Source organism: Ochotona princeps, chromosome 32, assembly GCF_030435755.1.
Source record: "Ochotona princeps isolate mOchPri1 chromosome 32, mOchPri1.hap1, whole genome shotgun sequence".
Classification (NCBI taxonomy): Eukaryota; Metazoa; Chordata; class Mammalia; order Lagomorpha; family Ochotonidae; genus Ochotona; species Ochotona princeps.
In genome coordinates, this window is record NC_080863.1 from 7862367 (window position 1) to 7880278 (window position 17912).

Here is a 17912-nt window from a genome sequence, read left to right on the forward strand (position 1 = left end):
CATGTTTTTGGACAACTTAAACCCTTCACATCTAGTGTGGGCGTAAGTGCATTTTTATATGAAAATATGACTGTCAATTCTGTTTTCTCCTGGGAACCTGGGATTGGGTGACAAGAACTTCAGTTCTGTCTAGAAACTTCAGCTACTGCCAAAGGGTCTGTCTGCTGTATGGCTTTGCTAAGGACTGACATGTTGTTTATTTTCTTCTGGCCGTAAGTTCAATGGTCTGTAGCTCTTTCTACAGATACAAGAAGGCATGAGCAATGTCTCGAGATTTGTGACATGATTTCAAGAGGAAGAAGCACTGTGGAAACAGAAGTGTGTGTTGAGTTGAAGAGTGGTGTGTGTGTGTGTGTGTGTGTGTCCGTGTGTCCCGGCTCTCCCACTACTGGAGAATGCGGATAGACACACTTCCCTGTTCCACAGAGTGGTATTGAGACAACATGAAACAAGTGGATTTGAAAGCGATTCTCTTAAAGATTTATTTATCTTTTTTGGAAAGTCAGATTTACAGAGAGGAGGAGAGACAGAAAGAAACATCTTCCATCTGCAGGTTCATTCTCCAAGTGGCTGCAATGGCTCAAGTTCAGCCAATCCAAAGACAGGAGCCTGGAGTTTCCTTTGAGTCTCCCACACTTGGGTGCAGGGTCCCAAGGCTTTGGGCCATCCTCCACTGCTTTCCCAGGCCACAAGCAGGGAGCTGGAAGGGAAGTGGAGCAGCTGGGATATGAACTGGTGCCCATATGGGATCCCGGTGCATGCAAGGCGAGTATTTTAGCCACAAGGCTACCACACTGGGCCCTGGAAGCAATTTTTAACCAGAAATTGCATATTCCTCTCAGTATTTTGTCCTTTTAATAGCTTAAAAAAAAGGCCATTGATGTTGATCTTGCAAAGGCACAGAAATGTATTGGCAAACATGCTTAAGGTAAGGCTCCATGGGATTCAAACACACGGAAGATGAACACACATACATTTGAATAATAAAAAAGATACTTATGGTTGATTTGACAATCAGAGAAATGAAAACACATGCCCGCAATGCTAGGTTGAAGTCAGGTTCCAGAAACTCATTCAGGTCTCCAACATGGATAGCAGCAACTTGACATTCTTATCAAACACTGCCTCCCAGTGTCTGCATGAGCAGGAAATGGAAACTGAGAGGGGGAGCTGGGATTTGAACCCAAGTACTTCAGTATGAGACAAGAGCATCTTAACTACTAGGTCAAGTGCTTGACCTTGGGGTGTCATTAAAAGGCCTCAGTGACTCATGTCTCTGAATTCACAGCTTCGTGTGGTTGCCTCTTGGTGCAAATCTGGTCCCTGTCCCTGCTCAAACCAAGAGAACGTTCTGGAAGTGACATTACATGGATTCTGGAGCCTGCACAGCTTGTGCCTCTGTCCCCTTGTGACTTGTCAACTCAAAAAGAGAAGTCCTTGATAGTGGAGGACTGCATGGAGAGAACGGGTCACCTTGGATGGATTTCCTGGCTCCTGGTTTTGACCTAGTCCTCTCCTTGTTTCTGATGAACGGAATGTGACAGCAGGCCTGCATTGTGACTTCAGAGGGTTTAGGTCACAAAAGGCACTGCCGTCTCTTCCTTGCGCCTGCGGTCTGCAGTGAGCAGGCCTATGGGGAGACCCATGGGGGCGGTGAGGAAGTGAGGCCTCCGCTACGGCCAGCAGCGATGCGAGGCCTCCCGCCAACAGCCATGTGAGTGAACCATCTTGGCCACAGACCCTCCCGCCTTGGTCAAGTCTTGGGATGACAGCAGAGCCAAGCGACACCTCGGCCCTCCAGCTCATTGACTCCAAAACCCCTGGACCAGAGAAACCGTGAGATGATAAATGTTTTTTTCTGTCTTAAGCTGTTCAATTTGGGAGCGCTTTGTTAAGCAACAATGGATAGCTAATGTAATGCTTCGTGTGCATAGCTCTTTCCTCTGCAGGTTGATTGTGAGCTGACCCTAAAATCCTTACGACATGTTTTGTGGGGCGTGGTCATATGATGAATAGCATTTGGCAGCGACATGCAAAACAGCCTGCCCAAACAGCGAGGGACAGAACTGGCACTTGAGCTCTATACTAACTCTGTTGTACATCACACTGTTGTTACGATTGTCTGGGTGGCATTGAGAAATATGTTGTCATGAAATAGCAAAAGCCGTGTTTAACCTCTCCATCTCTCTTTTCTTCCCTCTCTAACTGTGGCTTCCAAATCAATAAATACATACATGTATTTTTAAAAGTGTGGATTTGGGCCCGATGGGATGGCTCATTGGCAGGGTCATTATCTTGTAGGTGCCAGGATCCTGTGTGGGTACTGGTTCAGGTCCTGGCTGCTCCACTTCCCATCCAGCTCCCTGCTTGTGGCCTGGGAAAGCAGTGGAGGACGGCCCAATGCCTTGGGACCCTGCACCTGTGTGGGAGGCCCAGAGGAAGTTCCTGGCTTCTGGCTTCGGTTCAGCTTGGCTTTGGTGGTTGTGGCGATTTAGGGAGTGGACCAGTGGTTGGAAGATCTATCTCTTCGTCTCTCCATAGATCTGATCTGTCTTTCCAATAAGAATAAATAAATCTTTGGGGGGGGGGGGGAGGAAGTGTAGATTGATAGCAAGCTTCCAAAATTGGAAAGCCTTGGGAAGTTTTTGCAAGGAAAGCAGGCCCACATCCACTGACGACCCCAGAATGGGTTGTACTTATATAACCTCTGCAACTTTTTTTCATTCTTTGGCATTCTAAATACACCTTCTAAGACACAGCGTGCTGTATTGGATCTATGCAGAGACAACCACAGTGTGACTATTTTTCTGATTTAAAAAAAATTTTTTTTTCTGTTACATTCCATGAAACTTGAGTTTCTTTGTGCTGAGTCCGGGGGAGATGCGCATCCCCTGCCTTTGTGTCTGATGTTGGGCCACAGTGCATTTCATTCTACGCTAGCTGGGGCTTCCCTGTGAGGACCTCCCACATCATCTTCCCTTTTGGTTACTAAATTTTTTTTTTTCCGTAAAATTGACATAAAAATTCTCATAAAAATTCGCACCTTCTTAAGCATGATAAGTAGGTTACATGCTTGTTTATTTTCCACCTTCCGGCAGTAGAGTGTAAGATCCACAAAGATTTTCTTGTGCTTTGTTCGGTGCTGTAGACCCAGTTACGAGATGCCGTTTACCAACAGGTGAGTATTTTGTCAAAAAATTGAATGCAGAAGACCTGGCTAACAGATGGGTTATGTGTGTCCCAACCAAGGCTAATCATTCCTGTTTAAAAATATATTTATTTGGAAGGCCGAGGAAGGTCTTCTATCTTCTGGTGTACTCCCCTAAATGTCCAAAATGTCCAGGACTGGGGCAAGCTGAAGCCAGGAGCCAGGAGATTGTGTTTTTTGTTTGTTTTGCGTCTGCCATGTGAGCGCAGTGGCCCAAGCACTTGGGTCCTCACCTGCTGCTTATCCAGAGCATCAGCAGGGAGCTGGATCAGAGGCAGAGCAGCCTGGACTGGAACCGGCATCCATGATGGATGCTGGTATTACAGACAGGCAGTGGCTGAACCCACTGTGTCACAACGCTGGCCTCCAAGACTATTTATTAAGGATGTACTTATTTTATTATCCTATTGACCTGTAAGGATTAGTATTGCTACCAGTTTTTCAGATGCGGTAAGTAAGCTTACAGAAGTTGCTCAAAGATTACATATAGCAGCAAGGCCAGAAATTCTGTTTCAAGGAATCTCTGAACCTGACAGACAGACACCAAGAGCAAAGATCACCCTCCTGAAATGAAAAAGTGTGAACCACAAGTTAGTATCGAAATTCGATCAATTACATGGTGGTGGACATGTCCAAGGACGTTAAGGTGATGTGATTCCTCTGTGATAGATGCCTGGGTGCAGTGGGCAAACAGTGGATAACAGTATTGGAAGGCTGGTACCATAAGGAACTAATTCCTCATGTTAGATGTGTTGGAAGGAGTGTAATGGTGATATTCAGCAAAGAGCTCTATGTCCCTTTGCCAAAGCACCTGGTTTACTGTGATGTGAAAGTTGGGTCATGTACCCAAGCACTTGGCGTATCTGCTATCGTCCTCCCAGGCCCAACAGCAGGGGGTGGGATTGGAAGTAGAGCAGTTGGCATTTGAACCAGCACCCATATGGGACACTGGCACCTGGGAGGCAGCTTAAACTGCTGTACCACAGTGTTGGCTAGATTGTTTTAATCATAACTTTTGGTTACTATTATAGTTCTACTATAATAAGCAGGCATAGAGAAAGATTTAAGATTTTAGGGCCTAGCATTATGGTTCCATGGTAAAATCCTCATCTTGCAAGCACCAGGATTCGTCATGGGCTCTGGTTTGTGTCCTGGCTGCTCCACTTCCCATCCAGCTCCCCGATAGTGGCCTGGGAAAGCAGTAGAGAATGGGCCAAAGCCTTGGGACTCAGCACCTGTGTGGGAGATCGGGAACAAGCTCCTGGCTCCTGGCCTCAGATTGGCTTAGCTCTGGCCGTTGTGACCAGTGTATGGAAACTCTGTCTCTCCTCTTCATAAATCTGATCTGCCTTTCCAATAAAAATAAATAAATCTTAAGAACCTATTTTAAGTTCTGGTGCATATATACCTAAGAGTAGAATTGCTGGCAATTCTATGATAAGTTTTTTTTTTTTTTTTTTTATAACTGATAGGCTGTTTTTCATAGACAGTGCACCATTTTATATCCTTCCACACCCCTCTCCGTAATGTACAAAGAGTTCCAATGTTCCTAATATTTGAAGGACTGAACTCCTATTCACTGTGAAGTATAATCTCATTGTAACTTTATTTGATAAGCAGAGTTACAGAGAAAGAAGTAGAGACACAGAGAAAAAAATCTTCTGTTCTCTGGTTTACTCCCTAAGTGGACACAACAGCTGGGGCTGTGCCGTGCCAAAGTCAGGAGCCAGGAACCTTTTCCAGGTCTCCCATGTGGGCCAACAGGGGCCACCTTCTGCTGTTTTCCCAGGCCATTACCAGGGGGGACTAGATTGGAAGTGGAGCAGCCGGGACTCGAACCAACTCCCGTATGGGACCTGTGTTACGGGTGGTGGTTAAACTGCTCTGTCCCAGCAGTGGGCTCCTCACTGTAGTTTTGCTTTGCATTTGTTTAATCACTCATGACGCTGAAAATCTTGTTGTATATTTTGGCCATTTGTATGTTTTTTGGGGAAATTTCCAATCTATTTTTTAAAATTATTTTTCTGTTTGAGACACACTCCCCAAATGGCTGGAACTGAACCCTTCCAAAGCCAGAAACCAGAAGCCTCCTCGGGGCCTCCCATGTGGGTGCAGGGACCTAAGAATTCGGGTTTTTCTCCACTGCTATCCAGGGTTATAAGCAGGGAGCTGGATCAGAAGTGGCGCAGCTGGACTTGAACTGGCGCCCATGTGGGATGCTGGTGCCACAGGCAGAGGCTAACACGCCTTGGTGCCATGGTAGATTGTGAGGTAAACTACTTTTTAAACACAAAGAAAAAAAAAAAAGACCTTTCCTATGGAGAAAGGATTAGATTAAATGTACTATGACTGTCATTGAACAAGATGCCAGACCAAACCGGGGATTCTAGAATACAGGAGCTTAAAAAAATCAAGATAGCCAAATGCAATACCCACACGCAATAACTCATCAGCTAAAACAATCAGTTAAAAGGCTACTCACATAGGGGCATTTTGAAAACCCAACTACAGCCCGATTGTTACAAACACTCGTTAGGCAGTGGTGGTACATTTTCTTGGTGTGATAATGGAATTCTGACTGTGTAGGAGAATATCTTTGTTCTCAGTAGAAACACATCGAAATATCTGGGCGTAAAGGGTTACAGTATGCAAATACGGGATGTTTGAAAATCAGCGATCCTGGGTTCCTAGGGCAGTTCATTATATATTTTTTTCACGTCGTTTTTGTAACGTTGATGTTCTGGAAAATCTCAAATTCGAGAAACCACGAAAGCTCTTGAAAACCCAAGCAGTGTTTTTGTTGTTGTTTTGTTCACTATCTTTAGAGTAAGACGAGGTGTTGGGGTTAGTTAGGGCTACAGTTGTGTAACCAAGGCAAGGCTTAACGGCCAGGTTGTCTTTAAATGAACTTGGGAGCACCCAATGACTTTTGTGCCACTGTCAGCCAGGTGCGGTGGTGAGGTCCGAGGTCCCCCCGCACCCCATGGCAGGTCCTAGCTGGTTAAACTGGTGGCCTTCTAGAGGACAAGAAGTGCTTACTGTTGTTGTTTTGTGTTACCACTACATGTTACTCATGGACTGGGCTTCAATTCGTTCGTCGGTGCCTCGTGCCTCTGCCCCCTTTTTGGACTTGGGCAATTCCGAGGGGGCAGGCATAAGGGGAGTGGGGAGAGAGAAAACGACTCCTCCAAGGTCACGCAGCGCACCCAAGGGGCAGATCTCCAGGCTCTTGGGCCTTTGCCCTCTTCCACGCCCGCCGGAGAGGACACGGCGGCGCCCATGGGGATGCAAGGATGTAGAGGAGCCCGGGGGGGACCCGAGGCCGCGGGAAGAGCGGTGCTGCGAGCCCCGCCGAGGAGCCGGCCAGGCACGGGCGCATGGAGAGGAGGCCCTCGCCAGCGGCCGGGGTGCGCAGGGCACCGGCTGCGGCTGCCAAGGGCGGGTCGGTGGGCGCGGGGCTGGGCAGGGTGGGCGGCCTAGGCCGGCCACAAGGGCGCAGGAGGCGGAGGCTTGGGCCTGCGGGCTGGGGCGGGCGAGGCCGAGGGCGCCAGACTACTCGGCACAGGGCGTGTGTGTGTGTGTGTGTGCGGGGCGGGAATAGGCGAGGGGCACGCGTGTGTCGGGGAATGGGACCGGGGGGGCTCCCGGTGTTGGCATCTCTTCCCCTCACCCCACCCGCACCCCGAAACGCGCCGGGTCGCCGGGGGGGCGGGGCCGGCCGGGGGCGGGTCTTGCTGGGTCCCCGCGGGAGCAGCGGCGGCGCAGGCGCGGTGCGTCCTCTCGGGCTGGCGGAGCGTGTGGACGAGGCTGCAGCCCGGCTCGGCTCGGCTCGGGCTCCCGCGTCGCCGCCGCGGCCGCTGCCAAGCCCCCCGCCCCGCCGCCGCCGGCGCTGCGATGAGTTCCCGGAAAGGTGAGTTCCCTCTCCCGCCCCCGCGGGGCCCTCCGGTCCGCGTCTCGCGGGCCGCACGCACGCCGCTGGGCCCGACCGTTAATATGTGTGTGTGTGTGTGTGTCTTTTTTTTTTTTTTTTCCCCTTAGTGCTGGCCATTCAGGCCCGAAAGCGGAGGCCGAAAAGAGAGAAACATCCGAAAAAGTGAGTCCACGCCGCGCTCGTCTTGGGGCCCCCACCCCCACCCCAGCTCTGCCCCGCCGAGGGTGTGTGTGTGTAGGGCGGTGATGGGCAACCGGGGGACAGCGCAAGGCAAAGTTGCCGGGGTCCCCCTCCCTACCCACCCACCCGGGTCCGGCGGGCGGGCTGGTCTCCCGGGACTCCTGCGCTCGACTCCAGCGCGCCCCGCGGACGGCCCTGGGGGAGGGGTGCGCGGGGTCCTCCCCCTCCACTTTTCCCCAAAGACCGCGTCTCGGCGGGCAGCGAGTGGGCGCCGGGCGTGCGCCGGACTGGCCCGGGGAGCCTCAGGCCCGGCGTTCCCCGGAAGGCTCTGGCGCGCGGGGCCGAGGCGGAGGGCTGCGCGGCGTCCACCTGGACGGCGGCGGGGCCGGGAGGAAGAGGAGCCTGGCGTGCGGGTCGGCGTGCAAACGTCGCCGCCGCGGTCCTCCCCTCCGCCTCCTCCCGGCCTCGCGGCCTTGCTGCTCACTTAGGACGCGAGCCGGGGCGTGGAGAAGGGCTTGGTCTCGGGTGTGCGCCTGGCGCCGAGTTCAGCTCCGAGACCCGTGCGTGTCGGCGCTCGGGTTCGTCTTGCAAACTTTTTTTTTTTTTTTTTTTTGCTCCGCTCGAGCGTGACTTGAGTACTCGGTGGCGGCGCCGGGGACGCGGGGTCTGGGAAGGGGGTGTGTGCGCGCGCGCGCTCCCCGGCCCTGTTCCCGGCGGCTCGGCCGCGCAGCCACGGGGCGCTGGTGCGTCCTGGACCACGCGGCAGCTGCCGCCTGCAGTGGGGGCCGCTGTCCCGGACCCTTTTCCTGGAGAGCGGCGCCTCCACCTCGTGCCGCGCGGCTTGCGGATGTGCCAGGCTTCAGCGTCATGACCCCTTCCGGATGGGCGGCCTCGCGCTGCGCTTTGAGCGGTGCTCTCCCTGCGGTGCCTGTTGCGGTCCTTTGGGGAAGGCGGCGAGTCTTTCTTGACCACAACCGCCAAGTGCTGCTGTGTGCTCGTCGCCTTCGCCCGGGCCTTGTCCCTGGCGCAGGTGGTGGTGGTGGTGGATCCGCAGGTGGGTTTGTTGTCTTCGGAGAAAATGCTTGGAGGGCTGCACACACCGTGGGTGTTGCCTCAGGAACACTCTCCTGAAAGTTCACCCGGATGAGTGAGGGAAAAGGACTTTTAGGGCACTTGGAGAACTGCTGGGGGAAATGGTACATCAAATTTTTTGGCAAGTCTGAAAGGAGTGGCGTTTTGCTTCTCGGCGATGCGTTAGTGCCAGCTTGCCAGTCCATCAGCCCTACACGTGGGCTTCCCTCTGGGGAGCTGTGAAGTGGAGCTGCTCAGGCAGGAGACCTGGAGTGTTGTTGGTTTTCATCCTAGTTTTCAGCCAAAACATTGGTTTATTACCGTGTGTAGCCCTTTATGTGTGGAAACAAAAAGAAGCTGGGAAAATCCTGTTATTAGTTCGAGGGACGGTTATGGATGTGTAGAGAGGCTATTTTGAGAGAGTTCCTTGGAAATGGAATTAAATGTTGGATGCAACACGTTTTTGAAATATATGCCTACAAGATGTGCTGAACATTCATAAAAAAGGCATATTGTGGAAAACTTGCAAGGATTTCTTTAGTTGCATTTTGTACAGTCTCTGGAGTACCTCTGTAACATGTACGCGCACATATAGAGAAGCAGTTTGCTCTAAATCAGTGTGTGTTTCCCCCTCCAGTGTGCGACTTAACTGACGGTGTGCTTTGGGTTCCTGTGGGACTTTATAAAGAATCAGCAAATGTCTACAGAAAGCTTTGGCTCTCAGAGTTGACTCTACCTGTTCTTTTCGCTGTGGATATGTGGTCAGATGTCAGGGAAAGAACAGGAAGTGAGGAGGAAATGGCCTTAGCTGTTGGATCTAGACATTGCTGGTTTTCGCATAATTCTGTGAATCTAGGCCTGCCTGCAGTACATCCCTGTGGTGTATTTAATCACAGTTAGCTGATGGCCTTGGAGCTTTGACAGACTCAGCTGCTGGTGAGGCAGACCCTCGGTGGAGGCTAGCGGAGAGGAAGGGAATCAGATGGACACCTTGAGCAGTGAAGATAACGGAGGAGGAGGTTTGAACACCGGTTGCCTGCACTTCAGCCCTTGGGCAACCCTTTGAGGTAGGGCTGTTATTATCATTTTACCTATGAGGAAAAGGAAGGTGTCAGGGTGTAGCCTGAGGAGGTGACATTGGAGCCCCAGTTGGAAGCAGAAGAGGAGGAAGCGATGAAATGAGGATGGAGGGCCTGAAGACGTACATGTCCTGAAATGTGTTTCAGAGAGGGGGCTGCTATGTGGTGAAGGGCGTGTGAGCACGAGGCGATGGTGGAGGGAGGCCTGTGGGAGGGCCTGGGCATTCAGAACGCAGGGATTTCTGAAACCTGTTGGTCGCATGGGTCCCTGATGTTCCAGGCAGCTCTGATAGGGTTTGCTTGGTGCTTTTGGGTTAGTTCTGCTGAGGAGGTTCAGCAGGTAGTAGGTCTCATTTTAAACTGTATTAACATGATCGATGCACTTGAATTATGTGATGCTGGGCCTAACTCGAAGCAGTGTGATTTTTGTTTGTCATTCTTTGGTAATGTGAGGCTGACTGTTCATTCTTTTTAAGTTCAGTTTGGTTCTGAGAACTTTTTATCAGTTGAGCCAGTTCCTAGAGGCTACTACTGAAGTATACCAGAATATGTAGTTGTCAGGAGTAAGATTTAAGATATCGTTATCCATTTGACTCAACATCTTAGTATTGCACTAATCTTAACTGCTCTGCCTCTTGGGCTGCCAGTGTGCCCTGTTGGAGACCTGATTTGAGACCTGGCACCATTGTCCACTGTTCTGCTCCCAGACAGTGAACCACGTACCAGGCCCCCAAGCCGTCCGTGTGTCTTCGGCTTGGTCAGCTTTGGCTCTGGCCGTTGTGGCCGTTTGGAGGGTGAACCAGTGGATGGTTGGGCTCTCTGTCCCTCCTCTCTTACCAACTCTTTCAAATACTTAAATCTTTAAAAAATGAATCCTGTTAAATTGTGATAGTTGCTAACTATTTTTTTGAGGTGAGAGAGAGAGAGAAAAATAGTGACAAGCCACCCACGCTTGGCCCTGTATACCTGTAGGGGCCGGGATGGGGCCAGGCCAACCATGGATCCTGGGAATTTATGTCGGGTTTCCCATGTGGGCAGCGCAGACCCAGCTTGGCCCTGTATACCTGTAGGGGCCAACCATGGATCCTGGGAATTTATGTCGGGTTTCCCATGTGGGCAGCGCAGACCCAGCGACTGTAGCCATCACTTGCTGGCAGCTGAGCTGCAGAGCCAGGGGGCTCGGGTATGGGATGCTGGTGGCCTGTGTGCCTGCCGGCTAGGCCAGGTGCCGGTGTAACTGGCAGCAGGGCAGGAGTTACTGTCAGGAAGGGTGAACCTGAAGACTTGTGGAAATCAGATTAGGATAGGTTTTTGTTTCAGGGCCTGTGAGTGCATATAGCTAACCTTTTTATGGTCTGTTTCGTTTATTGCTCCTTTTCTTGTAACTTTTATTGAGACATAATTCACGTACCATAAAGTGTACCTTTTAAAGTGTACAGATCACAAGTTTGTAGTGTATTCATGAGGTTGTGCAGTTATCATCATTACCTAATTTCATGACATTTTCCCTGCCTCACAAAGAAACCCCATATTTGTGTAGTGGTCACTGCCCAGGTCTTAGTCCTAGCCTTGGCATCCGCAAGCACACTTCCCTTCCTAGGGACTTTCCTGCTCTGACCATCTCATGCCAGTGGAACCCTGGAGTATTTGCCTTGGCATCTGGTTTCTTTGACTTGGCATGATGTTTCCAAGGTTCATCCACATTGCAGCATGTGCTGTTACTTCATTTCTTACATTGCCAAGTAATAGTCCATTGTGTTGACAGACCACGTTTTGTTTATTAATTTGTCTATTGTTGGACATGTGGATTGTTTCCACTGTTTGATTAAATGTATTTTTTTTGTATTTATTAATTTATTTTTTATTGGAAAGTCAGGTACAGAGAGGAAGATCTTCCATCTGATGGTTCACTCCCCAAACGGCTACAACAGCTGGAGCTGCGTCGATCCAAAGCCAGGAGCTCTTCTAATTCTGCCACACAGGTGCAGGGTCCCAAGGCTTTGGGCCATCTACTGCTTTCCCAGGCCACAAGCAGGGAGCTGGATGGGAAGTGGGGCAGCTGGGACATGAACTTATACCCGTATGGGATTCTGGCATGTGCAAGGTGAGAACTTTAGCTGCTAGGCTACCATGCTGGTCCCTAAATGTATTATTTTTAAAGTGGATTGTTAGAAATTTAAATTCACAGGTAATTTTACTTACAAGAAGTTGCAAATGTAGTTCCTTCAGCCTCTCGCAGTTGTGATAGCTTATTAACCATACAACATTCTCAGATCAGGGCACTGGCAAGGACACAGTTAACACAGTGTTATTAACTCAAGAAAAACGTTGCGGGTTGTACATTGCTGTGCTTTGTGTGTAGTTCTGTCCAATGTGATCACTTGTGTAGATTAGTGTAGTCATTGACAGGCAGGCTGCACTGCTGCTTCATCACCACAGAGTACTGCTCATCTGTTTTTTAAATTAAGACTTATTTATTTGGATGAATTGGGGGTGGGTGGGTACAGAGATCTTCCATGCTGCTGGTTCGCTCCCGGGTGGCTGCAGCTGCTGTGGTGTGGCCAGACTGAACCCAGGAGCCAAGAGCTTCATCGCACTCCGGTGTGTGCGAGTCCCAAACAGCTGGGTCATTCCAGCTGCCTTTGGAGAATTGGATTGCAAGTGGTGCATCCCAGACTGCTGGCGCCCGTACAGGGTGCCAACATTTCAGGCAGTGGCTTTTCGTGCTGTGCCACAAGGTGGGCCCCTTTTACACCTGTTGTGCAGTTTGGATTCCGACTGCCGCAGGAGGTGATAGGCTTGGGATTGGCGGCATTCGGTCGCTCAGTCACAGATGACATGGTTGGATGCAGTTGTGTAAGTTTGTGCAGTTGTTGGAAATGCGGCAGCCCTTGCTGAAGAATACACTCGGGCTCACACACCCGTGTTTTTGGAGTACCACTCCTACAAGATGGTCACCTGTTTTGGATTTCTTGTTCAAGTACTTTTAGCATGCCGGAGGCATGTAAGTATATGTGACGCAGATAGCCTGGTGCTGGGCTGATGTAGGATGCTGTATGATAAATAAAACTCAAGACTAGCAAAAAGGGGGAGGCTTTTGTAAGCGAATCTTTGTAGGACAGTGCAGTGAGCACTGTAAGATTGGCTTAGTTTCCAAAGACAATTTGAAAGGCAGAGTAGCATGACAGAGAGATGGGTCGGCTTGGCCACTCCCCAGATGCCTGCCACAGCCATGGCTGGGCCAGGTCTGGTCTCCTGGTGAGTGATGGACGCTGCTTCCCGAGGTGTGTGAGAGCAGGCAGCTGCTTCAGAAGTGGAGTCAGGCCTCAACCCCCGGCGTCCAGTGTGCAGTGTGGGAGTTCCAGGCAGCTGTGAGACTAGCGTAGATCGGAAGGCTTCAGAAGGAGAGCGTTTTTTATTTTAAATATTAGCATTGTTATTTAAACAGGATTTTCTTTTAATTGATAGAAGTAAATATTATGGTATTAGTTGCAAATGTGTACAGTATAGAATAGTTGATAGAGGCAGGCTTTAGTGAGTCAAGCCAGTGCTGGCGGTGCCAGCATCCCGTAGTGGAATATTGATTGGGGTGCCTGTTGGTAATTTCTGATCCAGCTTTTTGCTGATGTATCCGGGGAGGCAGCGGGGGGCCCGGGGGCTTGGGCCCCTGCCACCCAGGTGGGAGAGCAGAGCGAACCTCCTGGCTTTGGCCTGGGCCACAGTTAGCTGTTGCGGCCGTTTGTGGGGCTGAGCCAAGAAGTAGATGATCTTTCTTTGTTCTTCTGCCTGTCAAATATATTAATACATTTTTAAAGTATTGGTGGGAGCTTCTCATTTGTTTTGGAATATTATCTTTTTAACTTGTGTCTGTTTTTGTTAAATTGAGTTTTTTTTTAATAAAGATTTATTTATTTTTATTACAAAGTCAGATATCCAGAGAGGAGGAGAGACAGAGAGGAAGATCTTCTGTCCGATGATTCACTCCCCAAGTGAACCACAATGGCTGGTGCTGTGCCGATCCGAAGCCAGGAAACAGGAACCTCTTCCGGGTCTCCCATGCAGGTGCAGGGTCCCAAAGCTTTGGGCCGTCCTCAACTGCTTTCCCAGGCCACAAGCAGGGAGCTGGATGGGAAGTGGAGCTGCCGGGATTAGAACCAGTGCCCACATGGGATCCCAGCACGTTCAAGACGAGGCCTTTAGCTGCTAGGCGATGCCGCCGGGCCCTAAATTGAGTTATTGCATACACTCTGTGCATGTGAGATTACTTAAAATTTTGTTTAAAAGTTTTATTTTATTGGGGCCTGGCGTGGTAGCCTAGTGACTAAAGTCCTTGCCTTGCACACACTGGGATCCCATATGGGCACCAGTTCAAACCCTGGCAGCTCCATCCAGCTCTCTGCCTGTGGCCTGGGAAAACAGTTGAGGATGGCCCAAAGCTTTGGGACCCTGCACTCGCGCAGGAGACCTGGAAGAAGCTCCTGGTTCCTGGATTTGAATTGGCTCAGCTTGGGTCTGTTGTAGTCACTTGGGGAGTGAATCAGCGCGTGGAAGATCTTCTCTGTCTCCTCCTCTGTATATCTCACTCTCCAATAAAAATAAATATTTTTAAAGAAAAGTTTTATTATTTGAAAGGTAGAGTTATAGAGCGAAGGAGAGAGAAACAGAAGTCTTCCATCTGCTGTTTGACTCCCCGAATGGCTGGAGTTTGGCTGATGTGAAGCCAGGAGCCAGAAACTTTCTTCAGGTTTCCCTTGTGGGTGCAATACAGACAGCAGATCGTGCCTCAGAGCTGCGGGAGACCTGATGGCTGTAAGGGTACGCGTGGTGGGAGTGGGGTCATGTGAATGAGGGTCGGGGTGGATCCCAGGATTCTGGACCCACTACATTTGTGAGTGGTGCTGGGGAGTGCAGGGGTAAAGAGCAATGGCGATGCTCTGGCCGGGCTGTCCTGGGCTCTGGGCACCTTCGGCCTGGAGCTGTTGAGTCCGTGTGTGCAGCCGGAGCTCTGCGCTGGGCCGTGGTGGCTGTGCACTGAGGGTTGGGAGGGAGCTGGAGGTGGGAACTGCCTGAAGGTGCTGACTGTGAAGAGAAGGCCACAGGTAGGTTGGTTAAAGGAGAAGCCACAGAGGACTGGGAGAACAAGGAGAAAATTGTTTCACACAAACCAAGAGAATCAAGTGTTTCAAGAAGAATGTGATTACCGCTGGGACTCTGGGGGAGGAGAGTCAGTGAGGCCAGCCCTGACCTTGGCCTCTGGTTCTGCAGACCACAGCTGGGACAGTCTTGGTGCCAAAGCAGCCCCGCGGCCGTGTCTGCATTGTCTGGGGAAGACAGGGTTGTTGTGAAAAGATTGCTTGTTGAACAAGGTTTTGTGTGTGTGTGTGTGTGTGTGTGTGTGTGTGTGTGTGTGTGTGTGTGTGTTGGACAAAGTGGAGGGGAAGATTCTTGAGAAGCGAGGGTGGGTGGCAGGGCTGGGACTGCGGTACACGATGAGTAAGTCGCTTGTGTTGCCGGGCACTCCGTGTGCGTCTTGGTTGCTGTACTTGCCATCCAGTCTCCTGCTGGTGCAGCTGGGAAAGCAGTGGGGAGCAGGGCCCAGGTCTGTGGGCTCCTCAGGCACGTGGCACCTGGGAGGGAGCTCCTGGCTTACGCGAGGGCCTACCCCTGGTGGTTACGGCATCTTTCTTCATTTAGTCACTGTGCTTTTTAAATAAAAAAATAATAAATCTTTAAAAAAATGTGGATGTCAAGGAGCCAGTAGAAATGTTGCTTGAAAATGCAGGTGGGAATGGGAGTTGGGATCGGCAGGAAGCAGTGGGGTGAGAGTGCAGGGTGCTTTGGCTGGAGGAGACGGGATGGGAGGGTCGGAGGTTGTGTGTTTACCTGCTGGATTGCTGTCTGGACCTTGCTGGGCTGTTACTAGTACTCGTATGTGATGGAGGTACCAAGTTATGTCTGGAAGGTCCAAAACCCCTCGCTGTGCAAACATCTGGCCAAGGGCTGTGTCCTGTGGCAGGTGTTCAGGAAAGTTGGCTTATTTTCCACCTGCAGGCTTTTTTGGTGACTACTACTTAATTCTTTCTTGATAGTTTGATTGCCCTGGCTCTACTTGCTTTCCACCCTATTCTTGAATGTGTTGACTTCTTGAATGTTCCTACCCTGGTTCTTGTTCTCTCTCTACTGACGTATCATTTCTGTTTTAAAAAGCTTATTTATTTGGAACAGAGAAAGACCGAGATCTGTTTGCCGGTTCGCTCCCTCAGCAGCCTGGCAGAGCCAGGCCCAGCGCAGCAGCAGGAGCCTCTGGGTCTCCAGCATGGGTGGCAGGAACCAGGAACGTGGGCCATCCTCGCTGCTTCCCCAGGCCGTTATCAGGGAGCTCCCTGAGCCGTGGAGCGACCAGGACACGGACAGATACTCAGAGGCTGGCGCGCAGGCTGCGGCTTGAAACTTGCTGCACCTCCATGCCAGCCCCGGTTCTGTTCCCTTAGGTACAGTTTTGAGTACATTTTACTTTTGGTAAGGATTCTCACATCTCTCATACATACTTTATTATTACTGTTTTCAGATGCCTGTATTAAAAAAACATTTATTAGAGAGCATGTCCCCTCCCTTGCCCCAGATGCCCCCCCAACTTGTTCACTCTGTGAATGCGCACAGTGGCCAGAATCGAGGTTGGGAGCCAGGAGCGGGGAACCCAGTCCAGAGCTTGGCCTGAATGTCGGGAACCCACTGATCCGAAGGAGCAGCCCGTGCCCTCCTGGACTCAGCTGCCACGAACCAGCGCCAAAGCTGGAGCCCAGATACGCCGCTGTGGGACACGGGTGTCCTGCCTGCTGGCTTCAGTGCCTGTCTGTTTCCAGGTTTTGGGGGTGCTATTTTTGCATACTCAATGTATTTTCAAATCCCTCTCTTATTTTTCTTGGGCTTTTTTTTTTTTTTTTTTTAAATAACGGAATCATATTGAATCAGTAGATTAAGGAAACCTGAAGAATCTGAATTTCAAACACATTAAAAATTTAATTTTTTTTTTGGTTTTAACAATGTTTTGTAGCACATTTAGAATTAATGAGAATGTATAGAAATATATGAAGAAGGAAAACCCAAACTTAGGTTCCTGACTGGCACGCAGGGTGCGCACTCTTAACCCATGGCTGCGTGGTTTGTGTCCTGTCCATCTGCTCTCGGGCTGTGTTCTTGTTCCTTCTGTCATCTCATGGAGTTTTCTATGGTGCCTTCTTATACGTCTTTTTCATGTCCTTACCCATCTTTCATAACTAGTTAATGACTACAACATTCTGCTTTCTTCCACTATTTACCTTGTTTTAATTATTTAGCTTAAACATGCTCCTAGCGGTAGAAAAAAATTGTTTCTCATTTTCTACATTATTAGATATTTGTAAATATCTTCTTCTGCATTGCAGACTTGCTTAGAATAGGTGGAGTCTTACAGGCAGTAATACTGCAACAGCTTGGGCGCCCGGTCATGTCCTTCTGATTCAGTTCTGTGCTAAAGTACCTGTCGCCATTTCAGGAGTGAAATGATGGGGGCGGTCCAGTGCGGTAGCTTAGCGGCTGAAGTCCTTGCCTTGGATGCACCAGGATCCCAGTGGGCACTGGTTCTAATCCCGGCTGCTCCACTTCCCATCCAGCTCCCTGCTTGTGACTTGGGAAAGCAGTCAAGGACGGCCCAATTCCTTGGGAAACTGCTCCCACGTGGGAGACCCAGAAGAGGCTCCTGGCTCCTGGGTTTGGATCAGTGCAGCTCCGGCTGTTGTGGCCTGTTGGGGAGTGAATCAGCAGGTGGGAGACCTTTCTGTCTCTTCTTTCTGTATATCTGACTTTGCAATAAAAATAAATAAATCTTAAAAAAATTTTTTTTCTGTTATTAACATGGCGGATAGTGTTTCTAAAAGAGATCAAGGGTTGGAGAGGTTGCAGTCAGGGTGTCATAGCACCCCCAGGGTTATGTTCTTCCCCCAGGAAAGGGTAGCACTGGCTCCCCAAACTGTACTTATGAAATACATAATGAGAAACAATTTAAACTAAACTTGTATGTGGTATTGGGGAAGTCATTAAACTTGGGTAGTAATTTCAAAAATTAAAACATTAAAGTGCTTGCTGCCTTTAAAGTGATCTTACTGGGTTGATGTCTCCAGCCTTGCTCACGAGTACTGTTTCAGTGTGATTTCAGGCTTTCCAGGTTTCTTTACGGTTCCACGCGGTTCCAGCCTGGTCGTGGAACGCCACATCTCTCCGGCAGCGACTTCTTTTGTTTCATGCAGGGTGTTTTCTTCCTTGTCACCAAATCCAGCGTTCTTTTGCTGTTCGTCTCTTCTTGTCTTTTGTGCTTTGATGTAAAAAAAGGAGATAATTGAGAGAACAGTTCGTTATAAGCTTTCAAAAGACTTCAGTGTTCAGGGTTTTATCTCTTGGAGGGATA

The 17912-nt window shown here is 50.0% G+C and overlaps 1 protein-coding gene across 5 annotated transcripts in view; it reads left to right on the plus strand.

Annotated features, from left to right (window-relative positions):
• Positions 1-1610: 1610 nt before the first annotated feature.
• Positions 1611-17912, plus strand: part of SRPK2 (SRSF protein kinase 2) — a 170810-nt gene continuing 154508 nt past the window's right edge. For 3 of the 5 annotated variants that reach the window (XM_058657422.1, XM_058657418.1, XM_058657421.1), the window contains exon 1: positions 1611-1836. In XM_058657422.1, the coding sequence (XP_058513405.1) occupies positions 1766-1836 (71 nt within the window). In that variant the 5' untranslated portion in view covers positions 1611-1765. Of the gene's footprint in view, positions 1837-7074; positions 7119-7245; positions 7302-17912 lie in introns of those variants that run through there. The other 2 variants (XM_004591361.2, XM_058657420.1) reach the window with 2 other exon arrangements.